This window comes from Falco rusticolus, chromosome 6, assembly GCF_015220075.1.
Source record: "Falco rusticolus isolate bFalRus1 chromosome 6, bFalRus1.pri, whole genome shotgun sequence".
In the NCBI taxonomy this organism is placed as follows: domain Eukaryota; kingdom Metazoa; phylum Chordata; class Aves; order Falconiformes; family Falconidae; genus Falco; species Falco rusticolus.
Window position 1 is genome coordinate 85,880,252 of NC_051192.1, and position 27,516 is coordinate 85,907,767.

At 38.8% G+C, this 27,516-nt stretch overlaps 1 protein-coding gene across 4 annotated transcripts in view; it reads right to left on the reverse strand.

The window, feature by feature from the left end:
* Positions 1–1,486: 1,486 nt before the first annotated feature.
* The window catches only part of RNGTT (RNA guanylyltransferase and 5'-phosphatase), a 193,439-nt gene continuing 167,409 nt past the window's right edge, over positions 1,487–27,516 (reverse strand). For 2 of the 4 annotated variants that reach the window (XM_037391362.1, XM_037391364.1), the window contains 2 exons: positions 7,094–7,217; positions 1,487–4,327 (listed from right to left, as the gene is read on the reverse strand). In XM_037391362.1, the coding sequence (XP_037247259.1) occupies positions 4,164–4,327; positions 7,094–7,217 (288 nt within the window). In that variant the 3' untranslated portion in view covers positions 1,487–4,163. Of the gene's footprint in view, positions 4,328–7,093; positions 7,218–27,516 lie in introns of those variants that run through there. The other 2 variants (XM_037391363.1, XM_037391365.1) reach the window with 2 other exon arrangements.

Sequence of the window (27,516 nt, forward strand, 5' to 3'; positions counted from 1 at the left end):
GATGGTGGGACAACTCGAACAGAGGAAGGCAAGCTTGAGGAGCTATGCAGTAAGCACAGATCACAGAAATCTGACGCTGGAAACAAAGGGATACAGATGAAATCTAAACCCTGCAGGCTTTGTCAGCCTTGGAATGGGCAGCAGCCCCCAGGCAAGGCGAGAGGAAACCTTGTGCCATTCCATAGGAGGGTGGAAGTGATCTGGCTGTTTAGGGCATTTCAGTCAAAAGTTACTCTCATGTGAGTTAACAGAACTGCTTGGATTGGATTAGAGTAGAGATCCAAAGGAAAGGAATATAACCTATGGAAAATAAATAGCTCTTGACCAACTAATGAGCATGAGATTATAAATTTATTTGACCACTGCAAGAATTTTGATGCTATGAAATTTACCCTCGATAAAAATAGTTAACAATGTGCTAATAACACAGGTGATAACATAAAATGATACACGTTGTATTGACTGAAAAAGAACTGAGTGGAAACTGAAGTGGTAGGTATCTGCAGGAGAGATGCACAGGAACAAACCGGACTTCTGCTCTCATTCTCTCTGTTGACTACAGACGTATCCTAGGAAATCAGCTTGCTGTGCCAGTGCCTTTCTGAATACTCTGAGGTCGTAAGATAAAATTATGCATTACATCTTATGCAAGTATAAAGTCATACCTCTCAGATGCAAAAACCAGGAGCTGTTATTCTGAGGAGTGGAAATCCTATAAGATCACCCCAGCGAACAAGCAAGCCAACACGAACTACACACACAGTGTGATGTGCTGGCCTGGCACATCAACCTGCTTCCTTAATGCATACAGAGGGGAGTACGGAGTAGGGGTTAGAGAAGTTACCACACCTCCCCAGATATGCTCAAATGCCAGATTTGGTCTGGCATTCACACTCAAACACAAGAAAACCAGAAATGGTTGAGAGAAGTACCACAAGAATTGCACATGTAACAGGAACATATCAGCAGTGGATGTAGGATCTCAATTAAAGAGAAATGTGAAAAATCAAGACTGGCCTTTTAGCTCCTGAAAGATGCGCTCTAGACAGTTGCAACCTGAAAACCAAACTGCCCTATGACAAGTCCAGGAGTTGGTCCAAGTAGGCGGGCTACCACGTTTAGGGTCATGCTGGATGATGAAGTGGCAGGGAAGACCCACGCAGACCTCTTGCACAACTTTTCATGCAACTGCACCTAACACTGAATGGATAAGCTACATAACATTAGCCTGTCATAAAATACGTACTTCAGGTACCACCGGGTTTCCTTCTGATTCGAACTGCAGGAAGAGCAACTTAAAAACGGCATAATGGATCATGGCCACCATGGGCTGGGGGGCTCCCACCTGAGAGAAAAGCCACTGACCTCTGAAAAACATGGATAATTTTCTTGTAGCACTGAACAGCAGTAACACCACAGTATCCTTGTGCTTGCACTGGTACCAGGAAAGTACAGGCATCAAAAGTAAATACAACCTTAGAAAAAGTATTTTAAACCACTGACTTTATTAAAATACTTAATACACTGTTTGAGAGGAATGTACTTACATTTTCTGGAAACTCCACTGAAACCAGATTTTAATTAGATATTTAACAAATGACAAGACAGCGGATGAATTCATGCTGTACACCGAAGACTAGACAAGTTAGGGGGGGTTTAATCATTATTATTTTCCTGGCACAGACTCTTCTTTGCTTCTTAGCTTCCATCTCTTGAATATCTAGTAGCAGAGAAAGGAGGTGTGCATTTCTCACAGCATCAAACCCATCTGGTCCAAGCGAAAATTCATTTGTTTTCATCAGATTCTTCATTCAACCCTTCCCCAGTAGCTTTCTTTTCCAGAAAAGCAAAGGTGATCGACCACTCTAAAAAGCTACAGGTCATAGTGCAAGAAGAGTTTGACAATCAAATGTGAATTTGGAGCTCTAAACCTTCGCAGAGTCATTACTCTTCCAAAATATCAATTTCAAGCTCAGAGTGGAAAAAAAGACAGTGTCAAAATACAAGGGCCACAACACATTCATGGACTTGGTGGAATGCACATGGAAGACAGCCTGCAGCGCTGCAGCTCTGAAGTAGAAGGTAAACCAGAAGCTAGGTCTTGTTGAAATACAAGATGCAAGGGCTAGGAAGGAGAAAGATGGAAATAACCTGGACACATCCTTAAAAGAACGAAATGTCCTAACCTCATGGAGAAGGCTGTAATCATCATACACATTGCAACTGCCACAGAACCATGAAGATCAGTGACAAAGTGTATGCTACGACAATCTCAATGACAAGTATAGTCTGGGGGAAATTATTCATACTGAGTGAAAAAATAATTAACTGTGTGTTTCAATGCAAGATACACAGAGGCTGCATAGGTTTTCACATCAAATTCATAAGGCTCTTTTTAGGAGATAATTTTGCAACCTTGCATAGGTGATATTATACCTTTTCTATAGATAATACGCAGAAACTATGTACAGTTGAAAAAAAGAACTTTGATGAATGCATTTTTTTTCCCATCAAGTTTAACCACAGTATAAAAAGTAACTTACAGAACTCCTTCAGTTCTCTAAAACACATATGGAATATCCCAGAAAGAGACGCTAGGAACGCCATCTAAATGATGCCGTGTGCATTTATACAACAGGTTGATACAACTAAAGAAGCCACCACAAAGCATAGTCGTAAAGTTTCCATACAGAAAAAAAAAATAATGCAGGAGTTCATTTTGCTTACAAACATTAAAACTTATTTAAACAGAAATGCATTTTAGTTACAACAACAAATTAATGAGCTTCACTAATCAGATTGCTGAATGAACGGATGACTCGCACGCTAAGTAAACTATAGAAAGAGCCAATTTGATCCCTGCTTGATAAATGTACGGTAAACTTTAAAATCTGCATTTGGTTTCCAATTAATCCCAGCTCAGAACAACTCCTCCCTTAGATAACCAGAACGCAGTTTCTCAGAACTAATATGAACATCTGCCAGCGCCCTACAACAAAAGCCATCAGGGCATTCATGCACTTCTTCATTTGGCATGAAAGCAAGCCAGCCAGAGGATGGGCACGGTGCCACGGGACAGCCGACCCCACCTTCGAAAATGAGCACCCTGTTCCCTGGGACTCATCCACCCCCCCTAAGTGGCTTGGTTTTGCCCTGCAATCACCTAAACCAGGAGAACTCCTTTCTGACGTGGCTCTCCTCCACTGAAACTACCTTCTCTTTCACACAGGAGTTGCCTGGCGTGCCTTTTGCCATTTTGTGCCTGGACCTAAGACATCATCATTTCCACTGCTTATTACGCTTGCATATCACAGTGATGTGTACTTTTTAGTAATATTTACAATTGTATCACTGTGGAGAACTAAGCCCTGTACTAGAAACAGTCTCTTAACAGAGACCTTTAATACTAAGGATTTGGTGTATTCCTTATCTACAGATAAACTTAAAAAGGCAAAGCTAAAATCAGCCCACTATACATTTGTTGTGTTAGGTTCAAACGGGAGGGGGGGGGGAACAACAAACACACAGCACATTTCCTTTCGAAAGGATGCTATTTACAATAAAGATTCATTTTTTTTAGTATTTCAACAACAAAAAGCCAGCTTATTTTGAAATTAGTGAAATCTAAGGTGGCTTAGTTTTTAACCAACACAAAGCACAAACAACATTGCTGTTTTCTTTTAAACACAAGTCTCAAAAATGCAGGGAAACTACGATCAGTTATACTATGGGTGACAAATCACAACCAGTTGAAGAACAATAATAAAAAACCCCTTCTGTTTTTTTTTAAACACAGCCTCTAAAAAGTACAGCATCCCAATGTTTTCTCAGTTCCAGATTGCTGACATTATAAATTAAAGGTGAAAAGAGATCCATATATAAACAAGGCAGCTTTCCATTGACTTCATTGTACTGTTCTTGTCTAAACCTTTGGAAATTTCACCTTCAAATACCATAAGGTAAGGCTGAATTTATCAGTTAGAAAACAATGTCCATTCATATGTGGAATCTGAAGGAAAAAAAAAACAAACCCAAACAACAACCCCCAAACTCAAAAAACCACACCCAAGTATTTACAGCAATTCAGATTTCTTCCAGCCTTCACATTTGTGTTTCACCTTCTGCAGAACTGTATAAACACACTATCGGCCGAGACCAAGGCCTTACGTTATGGTACGTGGCCTTTTGGGTGGCGGCGGCGGCATGAGTTCAGTGTCAGGATCGAGGTGGTGTTTCCGTGTCTGTCCTTGAGAAGCTGCCGTACATCTGTCAATGAACTCAAACAACATCTCCTTCGTGACCGGATTCTGGATGCTGTTGCATACAGCTGGGAACAAAGACAATATTCTCAAGTTACTAAATTGATTTGTTGTAGCTGGCACTTCAACCGTTTCACCCCCTCTTTGCAAAGTAAACAATTTGGCTCAAGTATTCAGCCTTAAACGTGGGCCTTCACAAGATGATTGTGTCAGGAGTCAAGTGCCTCTGCTTTGTCCCCCCAGAAAGCAAACCAGTGTAGTGGGCCCCTACCTTGCAGGAATCTCCCTTTTTAAAACAAACAAAAGGCATGTGTGTGTAGGCTTCACAGGGCAACTATAAAAAAGCCAAGAAGTGACACCTTCTTGAGGCAAGCAACAGCAGCAAAGGTCTTGTGAGACACGGCTTTAAAACACTCATAAAATTCAAATAGCTAGAAACGAGATTGGCTAACATTAAAAACCTCTGCATTAAGATAACCTTTTTCTTCATCACTAAGTACTATAATTATCATAAACCCACAATGCACAGCACTTTTTTTTTTAACCCATATACCTTCACGTGGCAGAAAGACTTGACACCAAGCAGGCTACATGTCAAGCACACCAGACCGTATGATGGAGGAAGGGCCGTAGGTGCTGCATGGTGGCCAAGGCATGCATGTACAATCCAATACACTTGGATTACTTAACATGACTCCCCAAGTCATAGTTTCTAAGTAATAGCCCACAGGATTTTATGGAACAAATAAAAAAGCTTACTTCTGTTAAAACAAATGAAATATTTTTAATACTTTTCCTATAAAACTTTATACTCCTCTAATTTAATCCTTCTGAGACACTTAGGGAGGAGGGAAAGCATATAGAACAAGAAATTAAGGAGGAATCCTATGACTATCTTGGAAGAAAGTACAAAATTATTAGAGGATAATTTATAGCATGTAAGGATTGGCCACACTATGGATGCAATTTCCATGCGAAACAATCTATTGACCCCCTAGAGTACAAAACAACATTAAGACACTTTAAAATGCACTTGCAATTATAGCATTGTTACAAATAACGACTCTTAAATTAAAACACTCCCTTCTTTCTTGCAGAATTACAGAACCATGCAAAGCATTACTTTCCAATTAATAAAACACCTTCTTAGCACTATTTTTTCATTATCTCACTTTTTGGTGAAAAGGTGCTTTAAAAGTTGCAGCGTATGTGACTTTTGCATTTGGAAACCATTATTATAAGCGGTAGTTTATGAAGGTAATTTGTGCCACAAGGCAGCTGGCATAACTTAGTATCAACTTTTAAGGGCTGTCCTTGCTTTATCATTCAAAAAGCCCTCCTCTTTTCAATTTAAAAGGTATCAAAGTTCTAAAGCAAGACGGAGACAGGTACTTATTTTGTTGTCATTTCAACTATGAGGAAAAATAAATAGTATTTTTCATCAAGAGAAAGCAAATAGAGGAGAAAGGATCTACAGAAGTCTCAAATAAGAAAATACAACTTTTGGAGATAACAGTTTTTCCTACAGGATTTAATTTTCTTTTAATTTTTATTTTTAGGAAGTTCATTATGTTTTGGCAGAAAAAAAGCGCCAGAAATAACACAAGCGCTCTACAAATGCAGAAAATGAAGAGAAAAAGGGCAGCTACATATACTCTTAAGAACGAAGGAAAGAACAACACGCTGCTCCTCAAAGAAGAGAAAACTCCAAGGGAAACCAACTATTGAAACAGTAAGGTAAAACAGAGAAAAGAAATTTAGGTCATGGTGACAAAGAGATGTACTTGTATGACTTTTGTGGCTCATTCCTCTTTCCCAACAGGACTGCTCAGCAACATTTCAGCTACATTCTGTGCTGGTTCCCTAAGGTGCCAACAGATTTATTATCTCCTGGCAAAAATGACCACGTTTTGTTTGTTCAAGAAAATCCACTCACTGCTCAGGCAGAAATACAAGTAGAATGGTTTGGAGAAAATCCGACATCATCTGTACACGCTCTAGTAAATAGTGTGGTCTTAAATATGATTAAACTTCATTTTGGCACTTAACAAAAAGTCAGTATCAACATGACTATTGTTATTCAGCCTTGCACACTTCTATTCAAACTCTTATACTTCATCTGAAAGTAAACAACATAATTTAATTTACAATACTTGGCAACATGTTTTTTGATAGAAGAACATAAAAGTCTCACAATTCTGTGGGGATATACCCCGCTTTTCATTTGTTTCCCTCTTCATTGTTTGTATGACTATTGTAGAAACTTAAGGTGACACTTCCTCCTATTAATCTTCTAGCCCATCTGCCAAACAACAGTTTCAGCATTTTGAATAGAGGTGAAATTATAACGGATTTTTTGTTCAACAAATGCAACTCACAGTGTGCCAGCTTGCATTACATCCCAACAAGCCAACACGATGCTAGGAACTGATGTTAGTTAGTTAGCTACCATTGCAATGCTATTATAAATAAAAACTTCCCTGGGTCTCAATTAAAAGGCATGCTGTGCCACTTAAGGTCTCTGAGCAAGCGTTTGCAATTCTACACAGACTTAGGCACTTGCTTCTGCATTATCCGTCAAATACTGCATCAGAGTCTCCGTTTAACTGACTTCATCAAATGACCCTGAAGCCAAAGGCCAAAGGATTCATGCTATATAAAAGCTAAACATGACATAAGAATTTGCAAGATGAGGTATTACTGTAATAAGCTAGAGAAGCCAGCACTCAAACTAGAAATGAGAGCACAGAGTGCCTTTCCTCCTTAAATTAGGACAGAGTTAAAAAATTAAAATTTGAGCCTGAAAAACTTTTAAAGCAATTTATTCTACTCACCCATGGCAGTGCTGTAGGCATTTGGAAAGCTTTTGTCTACTCTCTGTCTCATGAAAACCCAGCTGTTGTTCTCAAACTTGCACTCTATAATTTTATTGTCATACTGCTTCAGTTCTTTTGTCACCTGTTAAAAAAAAAAAATTGTTTGGGATAAACAATTTAATTAACTATTTTTTTTTTCTTTAGGGATAAATAACAGAAGATCAAAAACTGCCCTGCATTTTTCAGCAACATGTTCCATCCTACACAGAAGAACTGCACAGATTACATCTCCGTATATACATATGCTCAGCTACTCAACATTTTAAAAATACTTTTCAAATCTGCTGTCAATATACACCAATTATAATATGCTAAAACATCAGCACCTCTAACAGAGGGGGAAAAAAGTCACTTCTGGCCCAAATGCAAATAGGTTTCCATGGGAATAAACTGCATCCAGTGTAAGCGCTACTGCCAGCCTAAGTGCACGAAATGTATTATCCATGTTTCATCAACCTTCTTTGTTGAAGGTCTCAAAGCCAAATGTCAGATTTCAATACCAGAAAGAGCTTGTGGAAAATCATTTCACTCTTTATATTACTGAGGATTTTTCTTCTCTCTTCTTTAAAAAAAATTATTTTGTCTTTTAAGAATTAAGATTGTAACTCCAAAATAATGCAGGATTTCAAATTGCATATGCTCTATATTTCCTTCAGGCCTCTCTATTGATTCAGAGATTTGTCAGCAGCCAATATCCCGAGCTATTTGTCTATTTGGCAATGCTGTGTCATTTGGAAATGTAGTCTATATGCATTGAACTTCCTAGTTGTTTTGGCTACTTCATCCTATGCATCCTAATCTATGATACAATGCAAAATTCTCACGTAACCATGGTAACCTGAGAACCTTATCTAATGCTTTAACAATTTTACCCATATACTTCATTCTGTTCCAAAGGGCCTCTTCAGAACTATAAAGCTGTATTTAACTGCTAGCTGCGTTTAGTTTGCTATACTTTACCCACAAAAAGCTGTATAAGGTAATACAACACTCTGGATTCATGAGCTTACGCATAAGCATTCTCATAAAAAGGGACTGGTTATTGCAATTCATTAGCATAATTTTTCACCTCTCTCGTCTACTTGCTCCTGAGCAGTGACATGGGAATTTACTACTGTCAGAGGGATGCAGGTTTGAAAAAGGCCATAACTGTCTCGAGACAGCTTAATAGCACATACAGTGGAAAAACCCATGAACCTCTTTTCCATTAATTCCCAGATAAAGGCAATTAATTCACGAAAAGGCCCTGAGTATAGGCTGAGTCCTCCTATACTGCATGGTACAGGATCTATCCTTAATTTGGTAAGCAGAATCCCAACATTTTTCTGTGTATTTACCCTGAATACTTGTGCTCATTCCCAGATAGGGAGTCCTGGGATTTTACTTCTTGAATGAACATGGCACTGTAAAACCATTTTGTTAAACCCGCTTACAACTGAGACCTAGGACAGGCCTGCAGGACGCTGCGGGACTGACAGAGTTAGAGTCAGGTTTCTATGTCACACATTATTCCTTCACCCATTCCATCTCCTGCAAAGAGCTTTTTTCCTAAATTCGTTTAATCCTTAAGTGAAGTTTGCATCTGCTGATTATCACTTGGATGAAATCAACCAATTGCCCAGACAAGCAATCTTTTCCTTTGCAGCATGCTCTGCGCAGCACATCACTACTCTCCATCCACGCTGAAAATCTATATACAGTCCAGATGTTTGACTGCCACACGTTTGTGGGTGCACTTATGTTCCTTTAGGTGTATGCAGGAAAACACAACATCTTTTTCTAACACATTATGGATACATAAACCCAGGAAGAAAGTCTTGGCTGCGCGGCGCCTTGGGAAGGTATTTTACTTTGAAAACAGCTGCCTAGTGGAAGCAGGGGCAGCAGGGGGTATGACCACATGTCTGATGATCTGCCAAAGCAGGGAAATGTTAGAAGGATCACCTGCTAGAGAGGTATAAAACCGCAGGCAATGACTTCAACTAACCAACCATTTCATATGGCTTTCCCATGGTTTATCATTCTTCCAGTGTTCAGATGCTCAGAACAGCAATGAATTAGGTGGCAGCTTTATCTGACTGTGGCAATTAAGCAGCATTATTAACTAGGTAGATACTCACTTGGCCATTCATTAGCAATCTGGAAGACAGATCTTTCCACAAAATATGAACACCTGCCAAAGCATCAATTTCGAATGAATTTTCCCTTTAGAAAACCAGTGATCATAGTCTTTAACAATTGCAGGTTGTAGTAATTATTTCACAAAGGAAGAAATACAGCACCTACTTTTCTCAACGTTAAGTGACCTCAGTCTTGTAAATGTAGTTGTAATATTAACAAAGATTTTAGGAACTGCTGGGCATCTGGTTGAGACTACAACTACTCTGAGCAAAACATACTTTTCAGCATTAAAAATACTCTTCTGTGGCATCTTAGGAGACTTCTAAATGGGCATTGTTTACGCACAGGACTGAACAAGCCCATAGTGATCCTTGTATCCATAATTCACACCTTATATCTACCTATTACTTGCATGCTACTTTCTGGTATTTCAGCTTCAAAGCGTGACAGGGAAACCGTCAAATTTAACGGTCTTGAATTTCCTTTGGGAATTCATTCTGAGCTGCTTAGAGCAACGCCTTCTCGATTTTCCCTTAGCAGTATGGGGTTCATCTCTCCTTCTCCCCTTTGAAGTATTACAGTCCATAGAGTACCTGAATAATGCACCATCATTTCTCTCCCTGAGAGGTGGCACTTCTAGCTAGTGCTTTATGGGAACAGGAGAAGCATCTGAGGAATGATGGCAGTTCTCAGCCAAAATGTTTATCCTCATCAGCCCCAATGCTTCTGGTAGAGTGTCAATGCTTCTGCCATACTGTTGATAAAATGCCTTGAATCAGCACTCAGCAATTTCAAGACGGAAATTCCCAGCACATTAAGGATCCCATGGAGCCTCCCTTAATTGAATATTTACTCCCTAGCCTTTTTTCGGGTGGCCAGTCCGAATTAGAAGCCTGGAGGATTACCCCTCGGACATGGGGCTGTCAGAGGTGGTGTGCAACAGAACAGTATTCTGGTCTGGGCCGCAGCTGTGTCCCCGGCAAGGACAAACACCAGCCTCTACACTACTTTCCTTTCAAGAGGAGCCAAACTGTTCCTCAGCAGGAACACTTGCTGTTCCTGACTGCATTCGATCTAGTTATCAGGAACCAGCCTACTTGCCCAAAAGAAATCATTTCCCAAAATTATGGATGAGCTTCCTCTTGGAAGCTGATTCACACCGTTACTGCTAGATTGCAAGACGTGATCGGAAAAAAGTGGGCAAAAGCTGCACCCCCATTTCCACAATAGCTCACTATCAGATCAGACTGGACGTAATACAAGCCCATTGCCTACAAATGTCAGATTACATGAAGATGACAGCTATCTTCCCCTCCCTGCTGAGAAAGGCTTCCCACTGTCATCATCATCATCTATTCACTAGGAAAATATTCGGTGGGTAAGCTTATTTCTTCTTCTAAGAATGATGACAGTTCAGGTTTAATTAAAATCCCGTTTTCCAGTCTCCCTCCATCCCCAATGTTCTGAAAGAAATTCAAAATATATTTTAAAAAGTGAAATATCTAAGCCATCTCAAATTATCTCCCCTGGCAGAATAATGGAGCCATTTTGAGATGAATCACAACAGTGTGTTTAAATGAAGCCACATTTTATGCTAATTTAGAGCAAAATGTGAAAAAACAATAGTTGAAAAAGAGGAGAAACCATTTACATTGAATGTCGTTGGCTCCAGTCCCATGAACATGCATGCATTATCTCTGCTGACTACCAGCGGCCAAGGCTTTTCTGTGTATCTCCACAGTGCACTTGACCATCAGACTGGTCCGTCACCCCACCAGCTGCTGAGTCATCGTTCCATTTACCTGAAGCATATGTATTTTATGGGAAGACTTCACTCAAACATTAGTCGTATCACCATTAATCCAAAAATAGAATGAAATTCCTGGGCAAGCCGCTACTTTACGTAAGAGGTACTAACAGTAAGAATTTAGATTTTAACGTTAATATTAAGTTAATATTTCAGAAAGCATGCCTACAATGGACAAGCTTAAGCTTTACAAATGCATATACCTTCGCTATATTCAAGTTCTTTAGAAAGAAAATAGGAGGTAAGCTTTTAGATAAATGGAAACTTGGTTGAAAGAAGCCCCGCATTTCCATATGCATATTTTTTTCAAAGCAACTGAAATTATTTCAGCTCAGTAAATAATACCCTTTACAGAAAGCAGTTTGTAAGCAAAATCTGAACACGTTCTATTTCAAATCCCTTCTCTCTTTAAATGCCTTTTTGTTGCACTTTCCCCTCTATTACCAAACATTTCTAGAAAGAATAGAATTCAAGTCACCTATTTCTCTTGTTTATTCCACAACCCTAGTTATCAGCCTATTTCTAAGATCCCAGAAGAAACAATCATCATAGTAGACGCAGAGAATGTTAACTTCCATGAGAGAACAAATGAGCAAAAGCAGCAGTTGAAATCTTACAGAATTAAGAAGGTCTTTATTTCTAAATACAGAATTAAAAAAAAAGAGCCATAACACACAGGCAAGATAGATTCTAAATTTAATGGCTTTCTATTTTCTAAGAAGACTCTGCCTTTTCTTTTTATAGCTGGCACGTGCAATGAAGGTATTCCTTTTTGATACACTCAAGTACACAAACTGTTTCCTGGCTTTTTAAACACAAGTTCCAACGCCTGGAGGGGAGAAATGCTTAGAGCCTGGAGCCACATAAGGCCTGGAAAGTAGTTCTCCCTCTCTGATGTCATAACTAACTTTTCTCCATTAGGATCCATTCTCACAGCCAAAGCAACCAAACAAGTGACAGCAGCACATCCCAAAACAAACTGTCAGCTGTGTTCACGAGGGAGAAACCTTCTGGTTGCTTCCCAGTCTCCTACGGCAGAAGGACTGGAGCCCACACCCTCTCTAGTCAGCCACCCTGTAAAAATCAAACCACATTTTTCTAAGAACTGTCAACAAAATACGACATTTGCAAGCTCCTTGTCCTGAGGGTACTGGGATACATTCAGCCACAAATGACAGTTTAGGAAATAAAATCTCTCTCTAGCAAAATAGCACATCCCAAATCCTGATTTCTGCATTACTCTCAAATGCTGTGACTGCCCACAACTGTGAAGTACTACAGACTTCAAAACTACGTCTCTCAAGCAATGTGGAATATCCTAGACAACAGAGCGAATTAACCTGCCCACTGGTACCATGTAGTAGTAAGGACATCATCTGAAGCCCAGGGAGAAGCAATGACAACAGTCAGGGAACAAAAAGAACAATTACATGGGAATTGGAGGGAACAAAGAGGGGCCAAGACTTCCTGAAGGAACAGGATGGCGACAGAAAAAACAAAGAAGCAACAGTAACAAAATCAATAGTTTCTGAAGATAGAAAGATAAGCCAAACTCAACATGAGGTATTTTTGAAGACTGAAAGGTGACAAGCAAACTCCAAGGACCTTCAGGTCAAACCAAGGCAACTGAGAGGAAATGAGGTGAGAAACAGGGCTCCCATTTACTTTGAGAATACACCTAAAACAAAGCTTCAAAGTTCATGCTTTTAGTGTACGCCCAGCTTTCCAGAGGAATGTGCATATGGGCAAGGACTGTCCTGGAAAAGCACTCTTACATGCAATTACAGAAGTGGACATGAAGATAAGAAACTCTAACAACCTCAGAACATCCCGGAGAGTCAGTAGCCATGTAGTTATTAGAGCCCCCAACACAGCCCCTAATACGGATCCCAGGTTGTTATTTCAGTGCTTCTTCCTAATTCTTGGCCAGCTTGATCAGATGCTTTTAAAGAACTTTTTTCCCCACTCACATAAAGTATCTCATGTTTTTCACAGTAAAATTTCTCAAAGAGCTATAAAAATTTACAATATGGTTATTAAATGCCTGATCATACCATTAGTGTATACAGGACCACAAATATTAATACTGTCAACAGGCAAAAGTTACTCAGCTAAATACTCCGCTTCACATTTTTGTTCAAACCAAAACAGATTTTGTAATGTAACTTAATATCTATATCTTAATATCTATTTCTTAATATCTTTCAAGAGATTATTTTATCAAAATGCATAGACTTGTCCAAAGTAAAATAAAACCACTGGTAACCAATTCTGTTGTTACACTAAACATACTGAGTGTTTCCTTCTAAGTAATATATTACCCAACAAATAGTTATCAGCTTGGGTAAACACAATGCGATTGATATGTTTATTTAACAATAAGAAGCCTTCTAAGTGTAACTACACCATTTCTTGTGTATACAGGAAATGGAAATGCTCCAACTTGAATTTCATTCTTGGAAAGGAACATTAAGAAATATAAAAATTTTAACATTTTTGTTCACGCTAAATTAAACGACAATGTTAACACCAAGCACTGGAAAATCACGGAAAAAGCAAAAAAAGAAAAAAACATGTTTTAAAATCACAAGACTGTGGCTTTTTTAAATTGTGGCACTTTTTTTGTTGGTTTTGACTCTCCAGAGTCTAGCACTCACAGTTCATTATTTATTTTTTCTTTTAAAACATATAATATTTTCTCAAAGAATTTCCCATTCTTACATGTAGTAATTTCAAATATGAATAGTGTTTTCTGATGTATAGAATGAGTTGGGAGTCCTGGGATTTTCCTGACAACTGACTGACGGAAAGAGACATCAGAAATAAAAAGCCTTCCTCTTATCAGTGATATTACAAGTTTAATGACTTTCAGTGCCAGCTGGAATTAGATTTCTTAATGTATCCTGGAAGGTCTCCTGTACACCTGACCTCACACCACCATCTGAACTACCTGGAAGAAACCGATGTTTTCCTGAGCCTAGTTTGGGACTCTCAGAGGAACGCTGGTGTCTATGACAAAGCGTATAGCTGGTAACTGCTAAGACCATGATGTGGAAATATATCGGTGTTTGCATAAATGCTTTGCTCTATGATGCATGCACTTCAAGATACTCTTTTTCTATCCTTGCCATTTCACCCCCTTTTGGGCATCGTAACTCAGGCATCTACAGTACTCAGAAGGCAGCTGACCTTCCTGCTAGACTGCCATCTCCACCTAACTCCTGTGGGAACTTTTCAAAACCCTATTTTCTTTTGATCATCATCAAGAGTGCGACACAGAGATCCAAGGGTCCATACACATCCCGAACAGTTAAATGAAACGAAGTAATAATTGATAACCCTTGCCCAGGCATCCTAATCATCACAGGTATGTGGATTAAAGAAAAAAGATCCCTCTGTATACCTCCTGTAGAAACTGAGAAACCGAGGAATTCTGTGCTGAGGACTCATGAACCTGCCAGACTATCACTGCAATAAGTTCTTAAATGGAGTTATATTTAAAAAACAGCTCATGGAATTCTGACCCTCAGCATGTGCTAATGAAAGAGGAAGACACTTCAGTGGATTTGGGAACTGCAGTAAACACCCAGGCAGTAAGACAGCAGTAACGGAGCTCTCAAAGGAAGCATCAGTGTGAACTTACTGTACAAAGGACGTGTGTTTGGTGCAAAAAGAGCTTCACCAACTCATGAATTTCTAGGAGGTTGAGAACAATGCTTCACTGCAAGCACCTGCAGTAACTTTGTAGAGGCCAGAGACAGCCACCTTGGATTTGGCACACCAAGAATAACTGTGCCACTAATAATCCCTGGGGTCAGTACTGAAATTTGAGGGTGTTTGCCAAAGTATTAAAGAAAAACAGGCAGGTGAAAGCGAAGTAGTCAAATGCCACAACAGGCCGCAGAACTGTTCAGCAGATTATGCAAACACAAATAAGCAAAAAAAATCCTTTCAGTGAAGGACAAGGAATCCACAGGAGGTTTCTGAAAGAAGTGCCCCCCCTCCCCAGAATGTAAGCAACCGTACAGGAGGGGAAGACAGAGTAAGGGTATACAGTGCAAGTTGATAGAAAAAGCTGAAATCATAACACAGCTATGATTCCGGGAGGAAACATTGCACCTACAGCCTGACATATTTTGAGGACTGTATTTCTACTTGACATGAGCTAGCTTGTGAAAGCCAGTCTCATTTGTGTTTTATTCACTCAGAGTGCTTTTGCAAAAGGGAGCGAGCCCCAAACTGAGACCGCTGCATGCTAAGACACAAAGATCCAGGAGAAGAGAGTTATGCACCAACAGTAAAGAATATACTTCGAAAACACCACTTAGCTCATTCATAAATTATTAATTTCATAAGGCTTATTATTCTCAGTTTGCAAATGGGGAAACAGAGAGAGATGGTTTGTGGTCACACAACAGGGAAAGCATTTACCCCCCATTAGGTTCTCTCAACCCAATCTTAATTACCCCTCAGGTACTTACACTCATGCTACCAAGAAATCCTGTGACACTGGGCAGATGAGATCTCTTTAATAATTTATCAGTAGAAACCCAAACAAATCTTCCGGAAACAAAGAAATGCTATCACTGTTGTACAACCTTTGGCAATGCTATTTCTATACCTCAAAATAAATGAAAGATAACCTAGGCGACTGTGTCAGAACAGGATGAAGAGTCTTTCTGTCATTTTCTGCCTTTCACTTGTTGATGATGGCTCTCTTGACCAACGTTTGTGTTTATCACACACAGATTTTACAGTGTACTTTCTCATATGATGCTTTTTCATCTTTTCTTTGTGCTCAAGCCGTTGCTACTGTAGGAGTCTAAATTAATCTCATTTTATCTGTACTTCTTACACCCTGCAAGGGGTTCTGTTCCTTGCTGTCACACTGCTGGGGATGGGTTGCAGGGATATTCCCTGGGGCTGGGCTATCAGGAGCTTCCCAGAAGCCTTTCCATGTCATCTGAGGCAAAACTACTTTTATGAGTCAGATTGTATCTGATCGCTATTCATGAGGGCCCTGGATCTACAAACTCTTACCCTTCTGAGTTATATTCCTCCGAGCAGCTTCGTAAGATCAATTAGCCTGCGTTAGTGTTTATCAGGATCAGGCCCTAAACCTAATTCTGGTCCTTGCTTACCTAGCTTCTGAAATGTTCTTAGAAACCATGGCTTTATACTCTTTTAGAAAAATGCCAAATGATACCAGAATAAACAAAAAGAAATTTAAACTAGAATCCAAAGTAGCAGGTAATTGCAAGTGAGTCTTTTAAACCCACTTTTACTTCTAACAACACGCAGCTTTCAAATTACAGCCATTATGAATCATATTCTTTTCTTCTATTTAGATCCCAAACATCCAGTTTTATGCGCTTAAAGTTTTTTTCTCCATAAATCAAAATTCGCCACTGAGAACAACTGTGTTAACACTACAAGGAAATTTGTTTGCCGTGTTAAATTGAGCTTCAAAAACATGAATTGAACATACATTTGTGATCGCAAGTAATGCCTCTTCTTATATCCATTCAAAATGTTTACTTTATTACAGCTTATTATAAATGTACTGTCTAAAATGCAGCAGCATGACTGTTCAATTTCCAGGCCATAATTTTATGATAATCATATGTAATATATTCATGGTGCCTAACAAAGCCCAAAGTGGTTTGTTAGCAGCTCTGCTTTCCCCATGGTTCAAATTTCTTTGCCTCAGAACATTACTGAATAACAACATGAAGAAAGATATAATGAAAATTTTACTTTGTATTCTTCACTGGAGTAGGCAGACAAAGAAACATATAACACTGGAAGCTGCATATGGCATACTGACTTTATCAAATACTAGTATCTAAGTGATATGTAAATTATTAAACATGCTATGCAAGCATTATTAGAAAGGTGGGGGTAGGGAGCAAGATTATAAATTTATAAATGTTTTCAACATCGAGAAATCCTATTAGTACTTGAAAATATTGAGATTGTACAGAGAGAACGTGTGCATACACTGAGACCAGAACTGAGCAAACTTGCTTTTAAATCTCCTATATTTAACATGTGTGTCAGTTTTTGCCTAGGACATATTTACAAAAAGTAGTAAATCTTTCTTCTTCATACTTTCAGAGGCTATTCCTAGTTACGCATGAATCTGATATTAGAATATACCGAGGTTTACGGGACTTGTAGGAAATAAAAATTCAGACAATCCCCATCTGCTTCACTAGGTTGATGACAAACCATTCAGTCAAGACACCTATGAACCAAAGGGTCGAGTCAGAGAGGAGGGCTCAGTCTTGCTCGTCGTAGCATTTACAGGATCTGTGTAATAGGTAGTATTTGTAAAAGAGTGCGCCAGATTTTAAATCACGCAAGTCTCTTACAGCAGAGTGAAATCTTACTATTTAAAGAAAAAATTCAGGGTTTGTGGTTTTTTTTAATTTTAATTTTTACTTTTTAAAATTTATTTTTATTTTTTTATATGTATTTGTATTATATAGAAAAGCAAGAACTCTGAATTTTCAAATACAAGATGACAAAAAAAGTCAAACTACAATGATTAAGACTTTGCCATTTTGAGGGGGCACTCTTACACCTGATTGCTGAGATTGGAGTTCACAACCCTGCTAACTCAACCTTCGTTTTTGTAGCTAATGACATAGGATGAGTTTCAGGTGACTGCCAGAACCACTTAAGTGATGGAGCTGATAAATACCTCAATGAAACACTGCAACAATATAAAACACAAAGCCGTGAAGAGTCAAACAACAACAGCCACCAAATTTATCTACTCAGCAGTGCTATAACAATAAACTAAAGATGTGTTGGGGAAAAAAGCTGCAAATGGCCTATTAGAGATTTTTCATTGTGTTTTTTACCCTTCTAAGATTTCAATTAGAAGGGAAATAATTTTTTTTTTCCATTGCTGATAACACATCACAACAAAAAGATTAATGGCTGCTGACTTAAAGTAGACTTTCAAAAATTAGCCTTGATCAAAGCAACTCCTGCAGTGAAAGTCAGCTGCCCTAACTCACTTCTCAACTGCTTTCATGGCATCGAGCTGGCTTGAACTCCCTCCCCTGCTTGAATAGTTTGCCTTAAACTTCAAAGCCTAACTGTCTTTGAGGCTTAAATCATGGAAAGCTTTTTTCCTCCTTTTTTCAAAAGCAATTAAAGGCGTTCCATATAATTGGATCTATAAACTAAAATCTAAGCATGCAGGTCTTCTTGATCATTGTGGGGTTACAGAATGGAAGGAGCTAGATGGGGAAGTTAATCGTGGCTCAGACGCTGCAAATGGTTTCACGGTGCCTGCCAGCTGATGAGGTCAGTCCTCTGAAAGAAAGGTAAACAAGGGCTAATCCATCAATGGCACAAATTTGTCGGTAAATTAGGCTGGAGAGGGGATCTTACTGCTTTACCTTTCATTGCAAACCCCTCCTTCCTTTCCATTCCGTATTATTGATGAATCTGCAGAGTTGGGAAGCCAGATTTCCCAGGACACCACGGTAATGGATGTGGGGTGGGGCAGCAGACTGCAGTAATCATGAGGCAGAAGAATGGACAATATTCATGGACTTGGAAGAGTCACAACTGGCTTCAAAGGATTTTATGGATTTTGCCAGCTGTGGTCCAAGAAACCTATGAACTTCTTGATCTGTTTGGGCAGCAGTATTTCTAGACAAATCAATAAGGATTTTATCAGAGTTTCTGTTCTACTATCGACTAAGTCAGTTTACAATTTTGAACGCGGAGTGCTGACAACAGGAGATAATTAATGGTTTGATAGTTGGCCCTGCCAAAGCCCTGAAAGACAGGAAATTTAGGAAAGCATGCTGTACATGAGCACAATTCTCGTGGCTTTGCTCATACACTTCGTTATTGTATACTAGATCATTAACAAACGCAAGCAACAATATTTAGTCTTCATTGTTATTTCACAAAATTACTTTACTCAGCCTGCAAGAGTTAAGGCAAGCGAAGCCAAGAAAAGTCTCTTGAGTTTTCTAACCAGATGATTTCTCCAAAAAACCCTTCCCCATAAAGCTGTGGCCTGCAAAGACCTCTGCATGGGCTGATTCTTAAATTCTCCAGAACTCAGAGCCTAATTTGAGTGCTGTGCTCAAGTGCTACAGTTGTGTTTGAGCAGCCACCCTCCCCAGCCTGAGGCCCAGGATGGAAACAGCATTAGCTCTTCAACAAATACAGCTGGAAATGCTTGGTTTGCTCTTCGCATGATGTAACAGCATTACAAGTAACATCATACACCCATTCTAGAGCCAGCCAACATCACTACCAATTCCAGATAGGAAAGAAAAAATTCTTAAAGGCTCTTCTCTAGAACAGGCACCGCTGGAAAGAGATAAGAGAAAGAAAAACCAGGTCATGGCAATGGCAAGTCTGTAACCTGTTGCCCAATAATCTCAAAAGTGTATTCTTATATATATAACCAGGTTCATTAGCTTTAGATAGAAGAGTTTTATGTTCACAATTCTACAGCTGAAAAGCCCAAGGTAAAAGGGAGTTGATGTGCCAGGCAAGAGCACACACAGTGGGGAAATCCATGAACTGAAATGCAAAAGCCTTAGTTTGTAGTTTCCTGCTATAACTACTAGCACTAATTACTAATTACAGATTTTTTTCCTTAAAGTTTTGAATGAAATATTAACAAGCTAGTAATTAAGTAGTTCAGGGTCTGTTTGCTTTAGCATTAACTTCAGTATTTTAAGTCCAAAACCTCTGACTCACGGATTCATAAGCGTCCTTCTAAATTACTCAGAAATGTCCTTTGTTTTCCTTCTGTTGAAGTTAAGTTACTCTAAAACCTCTTTCTAAGCATTAATGGCATCCAAAATGTAACAGGTAGAAAGAAAATGTGATCATGCAGGAAAATACAGTAATTCTATCTTGCGTTATCGTGTAAAAGAACAAAACCATTCTTGTCTCTAGTTCTGGTTTTGCGTATTCCTTTACATTGCTTCTACTATAGACCAGCCTCTACCCTACATCCCACACAGGTTTCTTCCGAGGTTGAAGTTTGTGTATAGGAAATGCTACAACACTTAATTAATCTGCTCCTGCAATGGTCAGCAATCAAGCGTGGCTAACCATGACCCACTAATGAAATTAAGCAGAAGCTGCGTTGCACTTGTCTGTATTACTGTTAAATTACAACTGGGGAGGTTGACGTATGACACTACTCGGGCATTTTATTTCTTGTGTGGTGCAGCATTAAGATGCAGGCAATGGGCAGCTCCCCAGCGCAGTGAGGACCACGGGTGATACTAAACACCTCTGCAGGACGGGCTGAATCCTAGCAGACTGCGCAGCTGAATCAAGAAGCTTTACAGCACCATTTTGCTATAGCCTCATTCCCTCTTAAAAGCACTGTCAGGGTCTTGGCTGGCCCAGTGAAACAAAGCCTGTGGATGACCTCTGCAGAGCTCAGGTGAGAGAACTGTCCTCCAGCAGAACCTGGGTCTTTACTTCCCTTCTGTACCAATGCTGACTTCTCTGCTTCACGTACGAAAAACAGATTAAAAATTCACATCGGGGCCCGTACAGAATCCAGCACGGCATCTCATGAATCTACCAAATGAGAACATACTCAAATATTTTTTATTACAACACATTAAGCTAAAATCAATAGATTCATTTACTGAAACGGATTTAGTATTTCAGCTAATCAAGGGAAAGTAACATTTTTCTGAAAAGAAGTGACATTTCATTACAGCATTTGGTTGTAAAGTCACTGGCAGAAAATTTTCTGTATGCCAATTAAACAGTAACTCACTGAAGTTAGTAACATAAAAAGCAATATTGCATATTTACAGTTTCCTCCCCACTAAATGAAAACATCTACAGTTCTCAGCAATACAAATAAAGTGTCTGCACAATGGTTCTAACAATGCTGCCACATCTCTGATCTTTCCTTTTCAAATCTTTCTACATTATTTTCCCTAAAGATATAACATGCTATTTTCTCTACAATCAACCTTTTTTTCCTTTGGAGAGAAGCAGAAGTGGCATTTTGAAAACTTCAATTTGCCGAAATATAATAGCACCACTGAGCTCTGTTGTTCTTTACTTTTATTCTCACTTTCTGCTAGAAAGACAAAACTGCAGTGATTTTACTACTGTCAAACAAAAAGCAAATAAATAATTGTTTTGTTGACTATTATATAACACGATGCTGCATCACTATTATTCAACTGAGTTTTAGTATATACTTCTGTCTCAACTGCAAAATTTTACAAATACTATAATCACTCCGGAATACTGCCAAGCAGAGGTGTATATGACCCTTGCAGTGAAAACTGTGAAAGCCAACTTGATGAAAAAAAAAATCATTTAATTAAGTATTTCACTGTAAATCATGCAAACAGAAAACAAATTAAGAATGCAAACCCAAACAAACTTACCTGACTTACTGATTTACAGCTTAATTTCCCCCTAGGATTACTGCTTTCTAGGTATCAAAGGCATTCTTCTAATCATACAGGTGCTATTTATCACTTCCTTGTGTAGGAGATAAGCATCCTTCTACTTTTACTAATATGAAAACTCATCTTTTTGCCTACAGGCCAGCCTTTCATGGGCACAATCTAGTTTAATTCTACCTCCTTTCCTATTTGCTAACCTTCTCTAAGAGCCACCGACTCTCATCAGAGGTCTAACAGAGCCTAAGCTTGCAGGATTTATCTGGTTTTACAGATTATATTTAAGGATAGAAACGGTGGAAAAAATGGATTTCTGAAAAATCTATTAGCCGTAGCTGAAGTGACATTTAAGGCACAATGCTTGTCTGTGGGGAATACTATACTGTAAATGCTCACTTGCAGTTAAAACAGCTGCACAATACCAATTTGGGTTTACTCCAGCCTTTAATCTCATAATTGGAAAAGTCCCAGAGAGACAGGCAAGATGAGTATTTGCACCATTACTTTAGGTACTTAAAATTTAGGAGCTAGTTTCGGCATGTAATCCACTGAGAGACACTGGCACCTCTAGAAGCAATTTAGAAGACCCAGCAAGGCAACTGTCAGGCGCTTTTCTTAGAGGTTCCCAGATTCACCCTTGGATTCAGCTGTTTCCCACAGGGAGCCTGTGGGGTACAGGGTGGCTGAAATTAGTTCATGTGACTATCCTCCTTTATAGGTATTATAATTAGACAGGATATTATCCACAACCCGTTTTCCTTTGTAAGCTAGTATCCTGCATAATTATCTCATTCGATATTTCTTCCACCTTCTGTGTTATTGTTTGCAGGCCTATTCTTTTTCATTTATCTAAATTTAATCTGCATTTGCCTTTTACTAGTCCTAGAGCAGCACGGTACCTCTCAATACAGTAATTTTTGCCATCAACTGGTTTTCTCCAATCTTATCAGTATCTGACATTTAAAATATTTCTCATTCATGATGTTCACTATGTGTTTTATATATACTATAAAGAAAGGTCTATGAAACAATTTCCTAGTCAAAGAATTTCCCTGTTACACCATCTCTCACCCTTTTCAACTTCAACATCTTGATTTATTCATGTGCAATTTATTTTAAAGACATTATAATCTGCATTTCGCAAAGGTACTACAAGTTCAAGCTCATTTATCAAGTTCAACCTCATTTGTTCAGTTTATACTCAAAATAACTCACCTCTAAAAAGCTTAACAAATTTAGATATACTCTGTCTGTAAACTGTTCAAAACAACAATTTGCTTTCTTTTCCCCCCTCCAGCCTGATCGTGACTGACCTTCTCATGATAGTTCAAAACAATAAACAATTAAAAAAAGACCTAAAGGACTGAATACCTTTTGCTGTCTCATCTGATCAGAAAAAAATCCTAATAGGGCCTGTTTTTTATAATTCTTTTTAGAAACTAGTTTTTGTATCTACTTTTTCTCTTTGTCTGTTGCCCGTTCTACAGCTTTTACTTCACTTGCTTGCAGTACCAACAGTAGTCTCTAATGCAGAAAGATAAAATGAAGAACTTAGTATAAAAATCAGAACAGATTAATTAAGAACAATTATGATAACAAATATGACATGAAAAGAATAATTTCTGAAGGAAACAATAAGCACACAAATTTAGGACACTACTTTCTCCGAGAAGACAATTATCTACAAAAAGTTTTCTAAATTGCCTAAAACTCGTGAGAAGCTTGAGCACACTGCTATACTGTTTGAGTATTGTACTACAGTCAAAAGAAAATGGAAATGCAGTTGCATTTATGGAAAGTAAGCATGGGCTTGTCTACATCAAAGGAAAAAACAGTCCCTGCTGCAACTCAGTCAAGCACAGGAGCCAGCCCCATAAACAGCTGTTGTCGTCAAGGTATCTTCAATTACTCAGAACAAATTGCACTCTCTCTGTGCAGAAGCACACCCAAACCAGGTTTGACAATGCAGTTATAACACAGGAACAGCTGCAGCAACAAATTACCATGTTCAAGAGCTTAAAATCATCATGGACAAATCATCCTCTTCTGCAAGATGATTTTTGTAAAACATAAGAAAGCAAAACAAAAGATGGTGCCAACCCCAATCACCCACGTACGGGAGCCAGAACACTGTCAAACACTCAAGCCTGGGAAAGAACAATGTGACAAAGAGGATGAGCACAATAGCAAAGCACAACTTGCACTACAGCACGAGAAATTTGGCAGCTTTACAATGACCTGATCAGTTATTCCACTGTGACAAGTATAAGGGCTCAAGGCAATGCAGATGAGAAATATCTGCAATATCTATGCTCATTTATTGCTAAAACAAACCTCTCATTCCCAGTCATCTTTCTCAGCAATTTTTAGTTGGTAGTGAGCAATAACTTTATGGTTCAGAGACACAACTTAACCCTTTCGTTTTGCCATCTCTTCAGTACAGAAAAAAACTATCTATCTACTAATGTGTTATTTTAATGAGACATAATCGGCATGTCCTAATGCTCGCATTTATGTGGTATGTTTTCATACCACCAGGCATAGGAAAGACACTGTAAGCACAATCTGCTTATCACTTTGAAAATCCAGTTTTCTGTATGACTGTGCTTCTCAGAATAGTATCTGTATGGGGTCAACAGTAAATATTTGGAAAATTATCGAGGAAGGTAAGAAAGGAAATTAATTCAAGAAGGAATGCTGAGACAAAAAAATAAAATTATGAAAACGAAAGTCTGATGGCACATATATTAGCTGCTGCTGGTTTCAAATCTCATTATTTATAAAATTAAATGAAACCGGAAGCTCCACATCAACCATCCCCAATGCATTAAAAAATTGCTGGTTGCCTTAATCTCACAGGTGAGATGACAAAGTCATGACAAAAGTACTCCAACAAAAAAACTGAAAAAGAAAATATGAATGGTCTTCGGGATTAATTTTGGAGGCTTTTCCTAAGAGTCAGTGTTGCTGCTGGAACAGCGGTCACAGACAAGACTGGAAGAGAAGGGAAGGTATGAATGTTAGCATGACCACGACTTCCCAGCATATACACAAGCTTTGTCTCTACAGTACTCAGATGTCCTGTGCTGTATGCTGCTATGCACTCGTCTTCCCTTGCTAACACCCATTATGCACAACATTTACACCCCATTTTGTACATTTACAACGTCTTCTCAGTGGGTTTACATCCAACAGCTAGCCACTGGCTACTCTTCTTCCAGCTTGTTACTCTTGAGTTTTGCTACGAATCTAGCCAGTGCTGACACTTCCAATTTCTTTTCTTGCTACAATTCTTACAAAAATTAGTTATATGGTTCTGAATAATCTATAAACCTCTGAAGTTTTAGAGACATTCCTGAGAACACCAGCTTCTCTCAGTTCCAGTTATGCTCACAGATTTTTAGTTTAAGACACTTTATTCTCAAATATACACCACACACTCCATTAAGAATACTGTGTCATCCCATGAAAATAGCTGCAGAATGACTTCAAAGGAAAAAAAAAATCCTTTCTTCTTCTAAATAAACATTTTAGTGAAGAAAACACAGCATATTCTCTGAAAGAGACCCACAGGATCTCTGGAAGGTAATGCAATACTACCTCTTAAAGGAAAAAAAGATGCATCTTTTTGTATTTTTGATATTATGAGAAAACTAGCCACTTACAAAGGTAAACATTTAACAAGAAAAACCCAAGATACTAAGAATGGAAGAACTGAAAGCCTTGTATAATGCAAGTTATGGTTGCAGCCATAGGAAAAGATAAGGAGGAAGAATTGACTGGTATACTCTATGTTAATATTATGGACTGAAATTAAGCTCTATTCAATCAGTAACAGTGGAGACTCAGCAATACCAAACTGTATAATTTCCTAATAAACACAACAAATGATGCAGTTTTACATATCCTTAAGAAGTAGTTACATTTCACAAAGGTGACTGCCCGTACTCTAGAATGTCACAGACCCTGAAAAATTCAGGCTAGAAGGGACGTCCAGCCATCACCCAACCCCACCTTCAGCTCTAGGCTGGGTTAACTTAACGGGTGAGTCAGGTTGCTCAGGGCCTTTTCCAGTTAAATTTTGAAAATCTCCAATGACAGAGATTTTACAGCCTCTCCAGGCAGCGGGCTGCCATGCCCAACTGATCTCACCGTGATTTTTTTTTTCCATAAATCCCTCTTCCCCTTCCCCAAGCATCTCTGAGAAGTGTCTGGCACTCTTTCTTCTGCAATCTTACTTCAGGTGGTGGAAGATTGCAATTAGTCCCCCTTCTTCCCTTCTCTTCTAAACAAACCCAGTTTCTTCAGCCTCTGCTCATACGCCACTTGCTCTACTCTGTCATGACCCCCGCAGGAATTGCTCCAGCGGGGTGAATTCTCCTGCACCAGGGAGTCCAGAACAGCGCACCGTTACTCCAGATGCATGTCACAAATGCTTCAGCAGAGAACACCGACTTTCCTTGACCTGCTGGCTATGCTCTACCTAACACAACCCAGGGTATGGTTGGCCTTTACCAATGCAAGGGCACATAGCTGGCTCGTGTTCAACTTGTTGCCACCGAGACCCTCAGGTGCTTTTCTGCAGAGCTGTTGTGCAGCCAGTTAAGGCTCTGGCTTGCTCTGTCCCTGATACACAACCCTGCATCTGCTTCTCTTGGATTTCACAAGGTTCTTTTGTAAGCCCTTGTTTTTCTAAGCTTTTTGAAAATGAGGTAGTATCATACCAATTTTCTATTGTTAGGATGTATTTGTATTCCAAAGCCCAGGAGATGGAAGGCTTAAGAAACTGCAATCTGTTCATTTTTACAATACTCATTAAAAGCATCTGAAGACTTTTTTTCTTAAACAGTTAATACAGAAGTAAATAGAAAACTAAAAAAAAAACCAAACAAAACAACCACCACCACCAATAAATTAATATCTACAATCAATTAGCTATTATTTTAACCTTTCCAGAAGGCTTAATTTACCCTATGCTTAGCAAGAACAAACTGGATTGATTTAAAAAAAAAACAACAAACTGCTGGGAGTTGAAATAACAAAAGCTGCCCCGCCCCTGCCCCCCCTTCCCAATCATGGTCCAAAACCCAGCACCAATTATTTTATCTTACTGGCAGCAACAACAGAAAACTGCAGAGGTAATCTTCCTAATTCTGTGCACTTCTATGGAAAACCACATGCTTTACAAAGAACAAATTTTTAAACTGAATTCATAAGTGTAATCATGACAAAAAGCAAAATGAGGACTGATCCATGAGAACAGAGTGAATTTATAAATTATAGCTCATTAACATTTTGTTCTCAGGGGCAGAAATTGTGACAGCATACAAAATCACTGCTTCAGTTTTTGTAGTGCTCATGCAGATTTTCTAGGTTGTTTTTTTTTTTCCTGTTTACATCACCAGTTCCAAGGCTAGATCATTTTTATTAATTTTTAGTATTTTTTTCCCTCTCAATGTGTCTATAGAGAATAAATATGCCAAGTGTATGGTGGCATTTACTATAATATAAATGCACACATGAAATATATTACTATTTATTTATACTACTGGTGTCTTAACATTCCCAGGCAGGACTGAGGGCTCTAACGTTCCAGGGACTATACAAACACACAGGCAGTCAGGACCCCCTTGCCCTTACAAGTCAGTAATTGCTTTTGAGAAAAGCTGCAGCAAAGAATGCCAAGATGTAGAGAAATGAAAGGAAGTCAAGAGATAAAGAATTAAGCCATATGCTTTTTTTCTTCCCCAACTAATTCTCAAATGTAATGGTTCAAAGGTATCCTGTCTTCAAAATGAGCAAAATTTGCTGCCTTTAACAAACATGTAACTTAGGAATGAGCAGTGGGTGATTTCTTGCTAGCACCTTACAACATTTTCTAACTTGCAGTTTGTTCTGTAAATTCTCTCTAGCACCTCACTCATCTTGTTTACAAGATACAAACTGCGTGGGCAGGGCAGTTTTTTACCTCTCAAGAGTTCCTGTACTGCTGTCACGAATTCAGAATTTTGTTTTTTAGT